At 28.5% G+C, this 13,819-nt stretch overlaps 1 protein-coding gene across 5 annotated transcripts; it reads right to left on the reverse strand.

Annotated features, from left to right (window-relative positions):
* Positions 1 to 984: 984 nt before the first annotated feature.
* Positions 985 to 10,090, reverse strand: LOC126834001 (V-type proton ATPase 116 kDa subunit a 1). Of its 5 annotated transcripts, none has more exons than XM_050565640.1 (18): positions 9,795 to 10,090; positions 9,536 to 9,712; positions 8,714 to 8,842; positions 6,505 to 6,590; positions 6,251 to 6,343; positions 3,903 to 4,029; positions 3,656 to 3,832; positions 3,381 to 3,593; positions 3,049 to 3,199; positions 2,835 to 2,974; positions 2,508 to 2,747; positions 2,328 to 2,437; positions 2,129 to 2,253; positions 1,931 to 2,049; positions 1,760 to 1,867; positions 1,479 to 1,686; positions 1,226 to 1,397; positions 985 to 1,143 (listed from the first exon to the last, which is right to left on the reverse strand). In XM_050565640.1, exons 1-18 carry the CDS (start codon positions 9,909 to 9,911, stop codon positions 1,041 to 1,043), a joined length of 2,595 nt encoding a protein of 864 aa, XP_050421597.1. In that variant the 5' UTR covers positions 9,912 to 10,090; the 3' UTR covers positions 985 to 1,040. The 5 variants fall into 5 exon arrangements, with proteins under 5 accessions (XP_050421597.1, XP_050421596.1, XP_050421600.1 ...); XM_050565639.1 differs by having other exon boundaries at positions 6,505 to 6,626; XM_050565643.1 differs by lacking the exon at positions 6,251 to 6,343.
* Positions 10,091 to 13,819: the final 3,729 nt, after the last annotated feature.

The raw sequence follows: 13,819 nt of genomic DNA on the forward strand, positions 1-13,819 counted from the left end.
GCACCTCCGCCGCATTAAACTGCTGCTCTCTCTCGGTAAATTTAGACAGTACTGCCACAGATTATTTCATTGTAGAGTAATATGATGAATATACAATATTATGGTATAGTGATAAGCAGACCATCATGGTTCTAAAGCCATAGTTCCACAATAAAAATGGAGAAAATATACCTACATATTAGGATAGTTTTACCTTCAATTATATTAAAGACTTGGCGGTTTAACTTAAAGACTATAGTATTTAATTATAAGATATTTTGTAATGAATATATTTCACTGAAAAATAAAAAAGATTTTATTGCTTCTACCTAAAATGTAAGCTTACATTCACATTCTGCCTTCTGGGGTTTCACCACTATAAATAAGTGAACTTTGGGGGAAGGGGAGGATGTTGGTGTTAACTCTGTCAAATATTTAAACTGTCCTACTTCATGTTCTTCAGATAAATGATCTCTAGAACCATCCAGTCATACATCTGAAGGGGTCTTTTCCCTGAAGGTTTTTTTTGCAACACTGTACAGAGTGGTGGAACTGTTAGTAGTCTTAAAGCTAAGAGCTAATATAAAAATGTAATAAAAATCTTAAAAGAAAAATGTAATTTTTAGTATATTAATCACTATTATATTTGCATTGATATATTTATTTTAGATACTATGAACAAATTTCTATTCTTTAATTATATATTTTTAAACTATTTACTATAAGATTCAATTAAAAGATTAAAACACAAAAAAAAACAACAGATTTTTCTTTATGATAAATTATAAATTTTGTTATTAATTCTTTTAAATTAAATATTAAAATAACTTCAATGAAAAAAATGTATTTCAATCGATTTTGAAATAAATCGGTTAAGTTACAAACAATGACAACATTGACTTTTTAAAATAAAATTCTAGGCACCAATAAAATATGGAATGAATCATTATTATGCTAAAATAATTATTATGCTTGGTAGAATTTCATTAGTGAAGTTAATATAAATAGTCTAAAAAATAATACTACTATATTATAGTTTAGTAAATATACAGCATTGATATTTATTCTTCGGTTGCTGTGGCAGCTGTGTTTAATATAACTTCGAATGAAAAAGGAGCAAATGCATAACCAAGTCCTTTGTAAAATTTGCTTTGGAACTCAACCCTAAAAATTGTAATTGCATTTTATGGATTAACAAAATAACACAAATAATAATTGCAAAAAAAAAAAAAAAATATTAATTTACCAATGCAATCGAAGTGTGTGCAAGAATGCAGATAGGCCCTCCATAAGTACAAGAATGCCTACAGTAAGAATGGCCCAGAAACTAAAGACGGCCCATAACCATACACCACCAATCCAAGAGTCTAGGAGAAGACCTTTTCTCAATACCATACTCCACAATACATCAGATAATTCTAAAATAAGTTATTACATATATGTATTAGGATTACATTTCAAAGATGATAAAATAAGTTTAAAGTAAAATAAAAACTTACGTGCATGAGCTAATGAAAGAGCCCACAATCGAAGGTAAGAAGCAGTGTGACTTACTGAGCCAAGCACATACTCAATAGTATGAATGCCTTGATGAATAAATAGTTCACCAATTTCGTTTTCATCGTGACCTCCTGCTGGTGGTGGTTGAACGACGCGACCAGCTCCTTCTGCATCACCATTTTCAGTAGTGGCATGTCCATTTACTAACTGTTTAATATAATTATTTATAGTACACTAAATGTTTAACATTTTTTATTATTTTAATGATGATTCCTATTACCTGAACATGTTTTTCTTTTTGTTGGCGCATGATATAAATAGGTTTTGCAAGTAACATAATTGGAACACATAAAAGAGCAACAAGGACTAAGAATTTTTGCAAGGCCCCCTAAAAAGAAAATGTACAATAAGTATAATAAAAAAGTAAAATTCATTTAGTGCTTTAAATTACTTGTCCTGCAAACATGTACACAGTATTACAATTTTCTAGTGGCGGATTGTCTTTAAATAAGACCATGTTGATAAATGTAATCAAAATAGATGGTGCACAAGCTGGACTATCAGGAAAATCTGTAAAAATTATTGTGTTACCATATTTGTTTTATGTGCATTATACATATAATATGTTGTTTATACATTTTTAACTTACCATTTTGAGGACCATATGATATCCATTTTACAAACATTAACAATACCATGTATAAGAATAGAAACGTCAAGAATATTAATTGTGGGATAAAATCACATAAAACAGATAGGCGATCTTTGAAATATCTAAAAGAATAATTAGAAATAAAATAGAAGCTTTTACTGTTTTAATTTATACTTCTGATTTTAAAAAAATGTACCTATAATTGTAAAGACTGAGAGTTACACCACTCAGCATGTGAAGTACACCAAAAATAATGGAAATTTTCATTTTGTATGCATTTAAAAATACAATTTTATTATCTGCCAGCTATAAAAATTAAAAACTTTATTTAAAAAATATATACAATTTAAACTGTTCATTAAGTAATTTTTCATACCTGCCAAACAGGATCAAGTCCCACAGGATATGGAACTTGATCATAATCTGATGATAATGCAGGATTTAACTGTAGAAATTTATTAGTCAGCACTGTAGATACGTTGTAATTTGTATGCCAATGACATCCAAATAAGTTAAGAGATTTAGAAAATATATCATTGTATATAATACCAGTGTACATTGAAAATAAGCCCATTAGCAGTATAATGTAACGACCAGAAAAAAATATATTCCAGACCTATAAATTACAAATTTATACATATATAAATATATAAACTATTATGTTATAATTGTTTAACTTATTAACAATCATTTATTTACTAACTTCGTTATCAGTTTTTTTGGCAGCTAATGGTTTTTCACGTAAAACCAAAAAGGCAGCAAATAAAAACATTATAGCTCCATGACCAAGATCACCAAACATGACAGCAAATAAAAATGGAAAACTGATAATAGTATATGGAGCTAAAGCAATACATGAAATGACAAAAGTACATAATTTATATAAATTTTTTTTTATTATAATAGTTTTTAATTACTTGGATTAATTTCTCTATAACTGGCTACTCCATAAGCGTCCACTAAATTTTGGAAAGCACTAGTAAATTTATTTGTACGGTTATAAGTTGGTGGGTCTTCAAATGTATCCATTCTGTTTAAAATAGGTGGTACAGAGCTACCACTTCGTTCCTTTAAAAAATTGTTAATTATTAATTAAAATTATTATCAATTATTAAAATTATTAATTGTTACTTTAGACATTTTAAGTAATTGGTAAATATTTTTTATTTTTTTTACTGTTATGTTATATTTTAACTTGGGGCATTTAAAAAAAACAAAAAATGATAAAAGTTATACTGTTTTAACTTACTGTTCCTCTACGCAAAGCAAGTTGAATAGTCTCAACATCAAGTAATGGTACCCAGCACTCAGCAATCAAACATTTTTGTGTTACGTCCAAATTAAATAAGTTTAGTGTATGGTAAATAGCCTTGATTTTAACAACTTTAATAAACCAATTTTTTATATTCTTAGCAGCAGCAACAAGTACACGGTGTCGATGATCTTGGGTTTGGCCCAATACCTAAAATTATCATAAAAATTGAATTAAAAATAAATTGTAATTTGATGACCAGAAATTCATACAGTATTTAGATCTTCTATGCGGGTCATGACCCCCATAGCCATTTCACGGCGCTGTGATGGAGCTTCTGGACATGGGTACAATGTTGCACGAAAACCTTCACAAATTTTCCTAACACGAGACTTCAGTTGATCACCTTGGAAGAATATTATAAACACTGATTTGTGCACTTGATCTCCCTACAGAACACATGAAATTAATTAAATTAACTATATAGTCCAAATAATACAAATATAAACAAGTACTAACTGTAGATGGATCTTCTAATGGTGTTTCTATTTCTGCTTGCCTCAAAAAAACATTACCCCGACAAGCTCGCCACAACATTCGCTCAAACGCCGGAATCCTTTCACGCAATATAACTCCAGCAACAAATCTTCAGTTGTTTAAAAAACAAAAATAATATATTTTTATTAGGCAACAACATAATTTATATGAATCATCATCATAAAAAGTTTTTTGCCATAAAAGCGAATAAGACACTCAAGTCAAAACCATATTAGTCAAACTACCTAATATTAAGATTATATATATATATATATTAAGATTGTGGAAGGATAATCAATGTCATATTATCAATTTACCTTAGTCTGAACTGGACCTGAAATAAGTTTATTTTTTCCATACACCAACTCAAAAATGATGTAGTATTATAGCGATTATGAGGTAAATTAAATAGTCATAATAAAACAGAAAACTTTCACAGCAAAACATAAAAAGATGCCCATATTATTAGCATGAAAAAAAGAATAAAGAAGTATAATTGATTATAATATATATTTTTTTTAATTAACTAACTAACAAACATAATACAGTAAAATAAAACTATTATTGTTGTAATGTTTTGTAATTGTCCAATATGTTCAATTGTAGTTAAATTAATATCAATATAAATACATACCCCAATTGTACTGGGCCAGCGTTGATTTGACGTGCAATCGAGTCATCACTAATAAGAGCTCGCGTCATCGATTCTGTTGGGTGCAAACCACCCTCTTGCTATAGTACACCAAACGCACACGCACACACACAAGGTCGAAAAATGTTGATCAGTAATTTATTATTTATCTTAATTATAATTAAAGAATACATTTTAAAAATGTATTTAGTTATAATAAGATGACTAGATGTAATTTGTATTCGATATATTAACAGTTTATATGAGTTTAAATAATTAGAACAATTATCTACTCCTATTTTAAACTTTGAAAAGATTATTATATTTTGATAACTTTTAAAATTTTACTTTATACTTAAAAAGATTTAATAAAGTTAAATATTATTTCTGTTTTTAGTAAAAAGTGAAGTAATTATTATAATTTATAATTTTAATAAAATCCTATCTTATTTAAATCATATATTGTGTTTTATAATGCAACCAGTTTATAAAAGCAAAGCAGTGAAATTAAAGCATTAATTCCTAAAACATTTTATTATTTTGCACATTCCAAAATAATTAAACCACAGACCAACATAGTTATTCACATTATTAAATAAAAGTGAATTACATCACAAGCAAGTATGAACTTATTTTATAAGTAACTACAAAACTGTTGTGTATGAATACTTTAATTAAATTTATTAATATCAAAAATAACTAAATATCTGCTTACTACAGATTTTTAATAGTCACAATATAAAATAAAACAAATATACAACAGTTTAGTATTAAAAATAAACCCAGGTCCAGTTTAAACATTCTATACATAATTTTCATAAAAAGGTACTAAAATGGCTTTGTGTATTGTATATCATTCATGTATGTATACATATTGAGATATCACAAAGTCGTTTTAAGTACCTCCACCACAATCTTAATTTTCAAATTACCACAATGCAATATTTAAGTATATGTTATTTGCTTTAATGTGTTGATTAGTACAAAACATTCACAAATGCAAACCGACATAATTTTGTCATTAATTGTGATGTACAATATGTAAGTTTATTCTATAAAAACCTTTTGTGCAAGTATTTAAGTCACACAAATAATTTATTTTTAATTGCAGCAAATAATCACTGCAAAAAATGTCTAATGCTTCCTTTACACTCCCCTTCCCCCCCCCCCAAAAAAAAAAGTAATATAGTTTGATGAAAAATTAATATTTTTTAGTATAATGCTAATTGCTAAGTATCCAAGAGTCAGCATCCGATTAAAAATAATTTGTTTTTTACTTATCTAAGTTAGGTTTAACAAATTAAAAATAAACAGGACGTAATTGAGTGCAGAGTTTACTTTTTAGTTAATTGTTTTTATGTTGTCCTTCTTACATGTGATTATTTGCTGAAGAAAATATTATAGTAATAGTATAGTTCTACCTCTATTGATTATTATTTTAAAAAAAGGTTTCCTATACAAACTATCAACAAAAAAAAAATGTTTTCATTAAAAATTAAAGCATTTAAAGAGAATTATAATTACTTGTTTGATTTTTTTAAAGGGTAAACAAGATTACAAGGGTAACAAGGTATTTGCATAACTCTATAGAAAAATGTATTAAAAACATCAAAATAAAAAAACGTTTCCATTTTTAGAACAGATTGACACAATTTATATTAGTACAAACACACTTGTATATCAATCAAAAAGAATCTACCTAAAATAGCAGTTCCCAACCTTTTCCAGTTCAAATTTTGTTTCTGAACGTTTCAATAATTTTGAACCCCATAAAAGCAACCGAGTTGAATACCTAAATTTATATCACATTAAAAATAGTCCCATTTTTTTGCAGTAATAAAGGATGTTTTGTTTTGTTGGGGGGGGGGGGGAATAAAAGCAAATAGCATTTTGTTTACTAAGTAGTAGTACATAGTATATAATAAAAATAAATTTAAAATGTTGTAATCGTACCCTAATTTGAGGGCTTGACCGCCAGCACGAAGTCCTTCCTCGCCTAGCAGTGTAACTTGCTCGTCCTCCCGATTTGGGTCAGCCATCTGCGAAGCAACCGCGGTACCCATTTGCTGTTCAGTCTGGCAACACATACATACACACACACACGCAGGCAGATATACAAACATACGCACAGGGACAACACACAGACATCACCACCCCACCAGACAAATGTTTTTATTTTAGAAATGTTTATGACAAAAGTTGTTGAATGAACAAACGAGTATCAAAAATATTAATACGTAAAATTATATTTGTGTAATAACTTTTCAAAGAAGAATTATTTTAAACACAAGACTTTTGTAAAATACACTGTGATATTATATTTGAATTAAAATAATTTTAATGAAGTAAAACATTTTTGATACTCGCCAATACATTAAGCAAATAAATAAAGAAGCTTCAATAAGTAATACTACTCTATAAGAAAAAACCAAAACCAGGAAGTTTTGTAAATATTTAAAAAGAAGTCATTAGCAAAAAATATTAAGAACTTATCATTTAATAAAAAATTAACCTAAAATAAACTAAATTTCTACTTTTATGAAACTGCAATTAATACAGCTTGATAAAAAGATAAAACATAAAATTATATTGGTTTAAAATCTACTCTTTTTCACTATGACTCAAATTTTTAACTAGAATACCTATTGGCTATACTTACATATTATTATTATTTAATAACTACCCAATACCAAAAGTGCATGCTGACCACAATTGTTTGTCTATGATGACTAGGATTAAATATAATATAACTAAATCATTATCATCAATACTATTTTAATTGAAATTCTTCAACAATATTAAATAGTTAATTATGATCTACTTAAAACTTTTTCAAATAATACTTGTATACAAATATTAAAACATTAAATTATATTTATTACTTAGATTTTACAACGGTTATATCATCATAATTAAACAACAGCTTTCTTTTCATACCATTCAGGCAATGCAACATTAGTCTAGTAATAAGTGTTTTACCTTCACCTTTGCTAATACTTACAATACTTGATAATTATATCACCTTTAATTACTTATTTAGTTTACAGAAAAATATAATAATATTCAATTAGCGACTAGTATGAGAATAAGTGCAAGTTATGATTGCTAGAATAAACTGTTCAGCTAATATTCACATGCGCATGATAAGCAAGACATAAATTCCTAAAGTTTTAATGTTACATACAAATTTTTAAAATCATGAATGGATAAATGTGGAATTATGTTTGTACATAAAAAGTTAATTTACCTAATATAATACCTATAATGATGTAATGGATCTAACAAAGTATGAGATAACACACAAAGTAGCTTGTAAAATAATAAATACATTTTGGTTTGGAAAAAATTGAAATTATTATATAGTATTTTAAAATATAGCTTGTTAATGTCTATATTTGTTATAATTCTATTACTTAGCTTGACTATGAATACAAGTAATGTAACTTAATTTTTTCAAATAGTGTTTGAATTTATTAGATTTTTAAAAGTAATAATTTTACCATAATGTACATAATTATTATAAATAAATAAATGATTACCTATAATATAGAAAATAATGATCAAATGTATTAATTTAGTAAACTATAATAGAAACAAATAAATGAAGATGATTGAAGAAAATGATAAACTACCGCATTAATCTACTTAATGTGCATTTTTAAAGAAGGCACAAGATAATGTTTTAAATTTTAAAAGCAAATTACAATACTCAATAAATAAGAATAATTTAAGTATGTAAGTAATAAAACTAAGACAATTCTAAGAAATCAAAACAATAAAATAAAATATGCAAAGCAAAATAATGATAATAACCCCAATGAATAGTTTTTTATCCAGCTAGTAATTGGTGAGGTGGTCTTTGTTAAATATGACGCTGCCAGATACTGAAACTCTTGATATTATAATAATAATAATATTAAACTACAATTTTTTTTTAAAAATAAAATCTCAAATATTTAAACTAAATATAATTTTATAACATATTTAATTAAACTACAAAAATCATAGTTTCATATTTATTTTCCATAACAAAATATTCACTTAAATTTAATAAAATGTTCATAATACCTTGTTTCATTTTTATTTTATATTAATTTGATTGAAGTAAAGTATCTTATTTATTTATACTTAAATTTAAATTTATTAATACAAAAAAATTTACCTCATCAAAGAATACTTGTGTCTTCCGTAAGATATGTTTAAGCTCAGTTAGTTCAAGAAAATTACGTTTTAATGCTTCAGCATTATGGTTGACTTCTCTCAACTCATTTTCCAACTTTTCAAATGTAGCCTATAAATAATAAACAGTTTTAAATGCAATTAATAAATATCTAAAATTTGAAATGCATTAATTAAATGAGAAAAAGGGTTGTATCAATTACACATAAAATGAGTCAAATATTATGTATGTTAAGTTTAAAGATTTAATAATAAATAAGTAGCTATAATAAGAGTTTAGGGGACTGGGAGAGGCAGAGTTTCTGTTTTTTTGATCATTTAAAAAAATATTGATACCCAAACAATTTTTTAGCTAAAATCAAAACAAACCTATGTTCGGTACATATCCTACTTTAAGTCTATAGATCAAAGTTGTGAAAACAATGATCCATGAGATTTTTAGCACTAATTTTTAAGCTTCGACATTAATGTAAACATCATTTTTCGAAGCCATGTAATTTATTTACATTTATTCTATGGTTATATTAATATCTTATGAGGAGGAGTGGCCGAGTGGGTAAGGCGGCAGTGTGCTGTGTGTTAGCGCTCACTGTTGCCGGTTCGACACTTGGTCACAGGTTTGCTGGGCGAGCAATCATCCGGTGAAAAGGAACCGCCATCACCCTCTCCGGCGACGGATTGACGACCCGTCCCGGAAGCGAATTTGTCAAGAAACCATCTCATGATGGCAGCGTTGGGCCTTCATGGCCCGTTAAGCTACATGATGATTATATTAATATCTTAGAAGACAAACGAAATATTTTACTTCAAGATCAATCATTTCTCGAGGTTGTGGAGCTTCTGGATTTTCACCTGTGTCCATCATCGGAATACCGTCCTTTTTAATTTCTTTTTCTAAGTAACGGAGTTTTCTTTCCATTTCATCGCAGCGGCGCACTTCACTAACAAATTTGCGTTGGAATGCATTAACGTCAGGATTCAACTATTACACAAAACGACCAAAATCAAAAGTTAACATTTCTATTAAGAAAGTAAATGCAGAATAAAAATATTATCGAACTCACGTCTCTAAATTGCACCAATCCCAATTCGCCCAGTTCGGAAACACAAGCATACGCCGCTTCACTTTGTAAAAACAATTGGCATAAAGCCATTTCCTCGCTGCGAAACAGCGAGCCCATGATGAAATTTTAGTCACGACTAAACACCTATTAAAATTGAACTTGTTAAATAAACAGAACTCTAAAAACGTTTTGGATCATCAGAAATCAGAATAACATAACGCAGATGAACGCTTTCTGGGGTGTGTCCAGTATTGAGCGGCAGGAGACCTCAGAAATAGGGATGGGCAATGGCAGTCGCTGCAAAAGCGTTTCTGAATCTTATCTGCAATATGATTACAAAAACCAGCTGACTATCTGCCACAGACTATCTATATCATTTTTGTGGGAAATTTCAATTCTTTACTTTGACCACACTGTGCTTGATTTGTAATCGCGATTCATGAATATTGCCAATGAATTTAAGTCGTAAATCGTAATGTAAATAAACAAAATATTATAAAGAATTACTAAGCTGCATTTGTAGACAATACATAACTCATTTACCATCTCCGAATATTGTAAACGGTATAACGGCCGTTAGCCGTATATTATACACTTTCTTGCTATGTAATGTATTATTTAGCCTGTCCAATGGAATGAAAATGATGTGTTTTGACTGAAAAAATGGTCTGTATGGAGCCCCCTCTACTAATTTTATGTATGATAAAAAATTGTTTAGAAACTTCGAGTCATACACGTTTGTTGTAGGAAAGGGTAGGGGTATCCGGGAACCGGGAACATCAGGTAACATAGGGATTATGGACTATGGAGATTCTTACTCGGTTTTTAGGGTTAACACGCCGTGCCCTAAAACCCCAAGTCTTTTTAACCGTAACTGACTAGTGAGAGGTACGGTCGACCGCCTCGGTACGCTGCACCATTTGGCGAGCCCCTGATCAGTTACTTATCCGGAAATTTCATCCGGGACTGCTAGTATGCGGTACTGATGTCTTTCAAGCTGCTAAAGACAAAATATGCTTACGCACAGTTTTAGGTTGAGATAATGAAACTTGTTAGCAGACACATGCTTTTAGGGGGAGGGGGGGCACTAGCATTTATTAATGCTCGCTGTGACGACATTTTTCAATAAAATATAACAATAAGCTAACATTTATACTCATATATCTCATATACCATATACTCATTACTCATATATCACCACAGAAAAGATTTACTTTTAATTTTTCTTTTAACTGTTATAACGTCTACTTCGAACAGTACGTCACTTCATTCTATAATATTTAATTAACTATTGTAGTATAGTTCTTAAGGAGTAAAATGTGTATTAGAAAAATAAGCAATAAAAATATTATAATCGTAGGCCTGTCGTTGGATGGAACGCACCTGAGGCAGAATATCAGTGGCGGCTCGTGCGTAGGTGCGCAGGTGCAAGCGCACCACATGTCATTTTATCAAAATAATATTTTTTATTTTTTTAAAACTTAACCGTTGTAAATTGTTTTTTAAAAATATCGGTGTGCTATTAAAAAAAAATTATTCAACAATATTTTTCGGTAAAGAACTATTATGTCGTTAACATATTATTGCTCCTAAAGTAAAAACAGTTATGCAAAATGTACATACCAATCGGTGCGCAACACTGTGACAGCCCCGCACGCCTGTATTAAAATACGTATGGTTGACGAGTGGGGGGATCGCGAAATACAATGCAATTCGGTGCGCAGTTACTACTGCGAACTGATTTAAAAAAAAACGTTATCTACGATTAATTTTGAGGTATTTTAATTTGTATTCTGATTTCTGTATCGAATGGTCGATATTATTTCATAATATATGTATACGAGTATATTTTACCCGTCATAGAGAATTCTTTCCTCTTAGAATTAACACGTAATTTTTTCTTTAAAATTGAATTCAGTAGAAAATCTTTTGAAAAAAAAATTCTCTCTTTATACAAATGAGGAAAAAATAAAAATTAAAACATTGGGAAGACCTGTGCCGGATTTAAATTTAATAAAAGTTAAAAAACAAAAATCTCGGCAATATACTCGGCATTTTACCAATGACTATTATTCTAAAAATTAAATATTATTAAATGACTTACATATTATTAATAATATACATTATTTTAAACCAGTAAAAACATGTTACATCATAGTAAATGCTTGTTAGTTATTATTTTGTGCACCACCTATTTTTAACACCACGAGCCGCCACTGCAGAATATACCTGAAAGGGGCGACTAAAACTCTGCCCGCTTTCCGCATCACTTATTAAAGTACCATTTATTATTATGAGGTATCTATTGACATCCCACATATGGTTGACAGTTTGCTTAAATCAAGTTGTATATCTCTATAATATTACTCATGACAGTAATTATATTTTGCATACTGCATATGAGGATTACTTGAGCTATTATTTGTTTTTATATGACATACGAGGGCAGGCGGGTTACTAGTTGCACTTCTTATTTTATTTTAACGAAGTGCGTTTATGAATAATCAAAAATTAAATATTTACAATACTACATCCAAACCATTGTCCGCTGGCTGCCACAACTTATGCTTAATAATGCAGTGTAATCAGTAATGACATCATCAGAAAAACTTTTAAATGCAAATCTAGATACCAAGCAACGCCCCCCCCCCCCATTTCGACCACAGTTTTTATTATAATTTTGTAGTAGATAATTCGTATACAAAAATATTTACATAGTATAATTAATAATAATTTCTTTAGTATTTAAATTTTAACAAGGCCCAGGTAACTATATAGTAATTTGTATCATCTGTAACATAACAAAATAAAAAAAACACCATGTTAATCAAAAATGATGTACATGTTATATCATACCATCAATGTTGATTTATTTATGTATCAGTTATTTTAGTTATGTATTATTTTGATAAGACTATAAGAGGTATATTAACATAGTTGCTAGCCAGTAGTTTTATATCACAACGGTGGTAATATTATTATTAGAATGTTAATAGGACATTCCACGTGAAATCACCTTATGTGTGTGCGACTATAGTTCAAAAATGTTTGGAAATTGTATCATACATTCTTTAGAGGTCCTTAATAACAATAAAATAAAAAATAAAATTGTAAAAACACCTATGTTCTCGCTCTGTTATTGCATCGGTCATTTCAAAAATGACATACCTAAGTCACCGATTTTTCAAAAATTATTTTTTGTCGAATTTGATAATTATATACTTAGTTACGTATTCTGTGTAAAAACTAAATTTGTCAGACTCATATTTAATACAAATGCTGAGTACAAGAAATTAGAATCACTGCAAAAACTAGTTATGAAGTTTTTTGTGGCTATTGTAAAATTTAAATTTTGTGACTTGTGACGTTTTTGAAATAACTGATTCAATTTAAACACCGATAATGGTATGAACATGAAACCTACATAGTTGTATAAGTGTACTTAAACTATAGTTTGAAAAAAATATTTTATTTTTCAACTCTGGAAAGTTTTTAAAATGTTTGAATCTAAAAAAATATTTTGCTTATGTTCTTATGACCCATTTTATCTTTGAACATACAAATCTAAATATTGTTATTTGTTAATCATTTGTATGTTACTTTACTTACTTCTACCACCGCCCCCCACTTATACATAAAATCTGCTTAAAGGGGGAGGGCTTAAAATGAGGCAAGTAATACATGAAAATTAACACTAGTATAAAATATTTGACCATAACTATAACAGTGTTGATAGATTACTAATACAGGAATTTTATTTATTTCCATATTGGACGCTAACATTTTTTTGATCTTTTGTTGTCTGCTAAAAATATTAGATTCCTAGTATAAGGAAGCTACTAATGGACAACTTATTTACAGTCTACTAACAAGACAAAATTAAAAAATAAAAGTTTTATTTTTCTCTTTTTTTTAAATTTTAAATCTATAATAGTAATAATATAAATTACAGTTCAAATAGTAAATCAAGAAGAAGTTTATTAATGAAAACAATATATTTTTTGTTATGTCATATTATTTGTATA

The sequence above is a fragment of the Adelges cooleyi genome, unplaced genomic scaffold, assembly GCF_023614345.1.
Source record: "Adelges cooleyi isolate 19-005CV unplaced genomic scaffold, UGA_ACOO_1.1 ACOO_flye_CR_arks_rails_tigmint_CR_PRNA_2, whole genome shotgun sequence".
Classification (NCBI taxonomy): domain Eukaryota; kingdom Metazoa; phylum Arthropoda; class Insecta; order Hemiptera; family Adelgidae; genus Adelges; species Adelges cooleyi.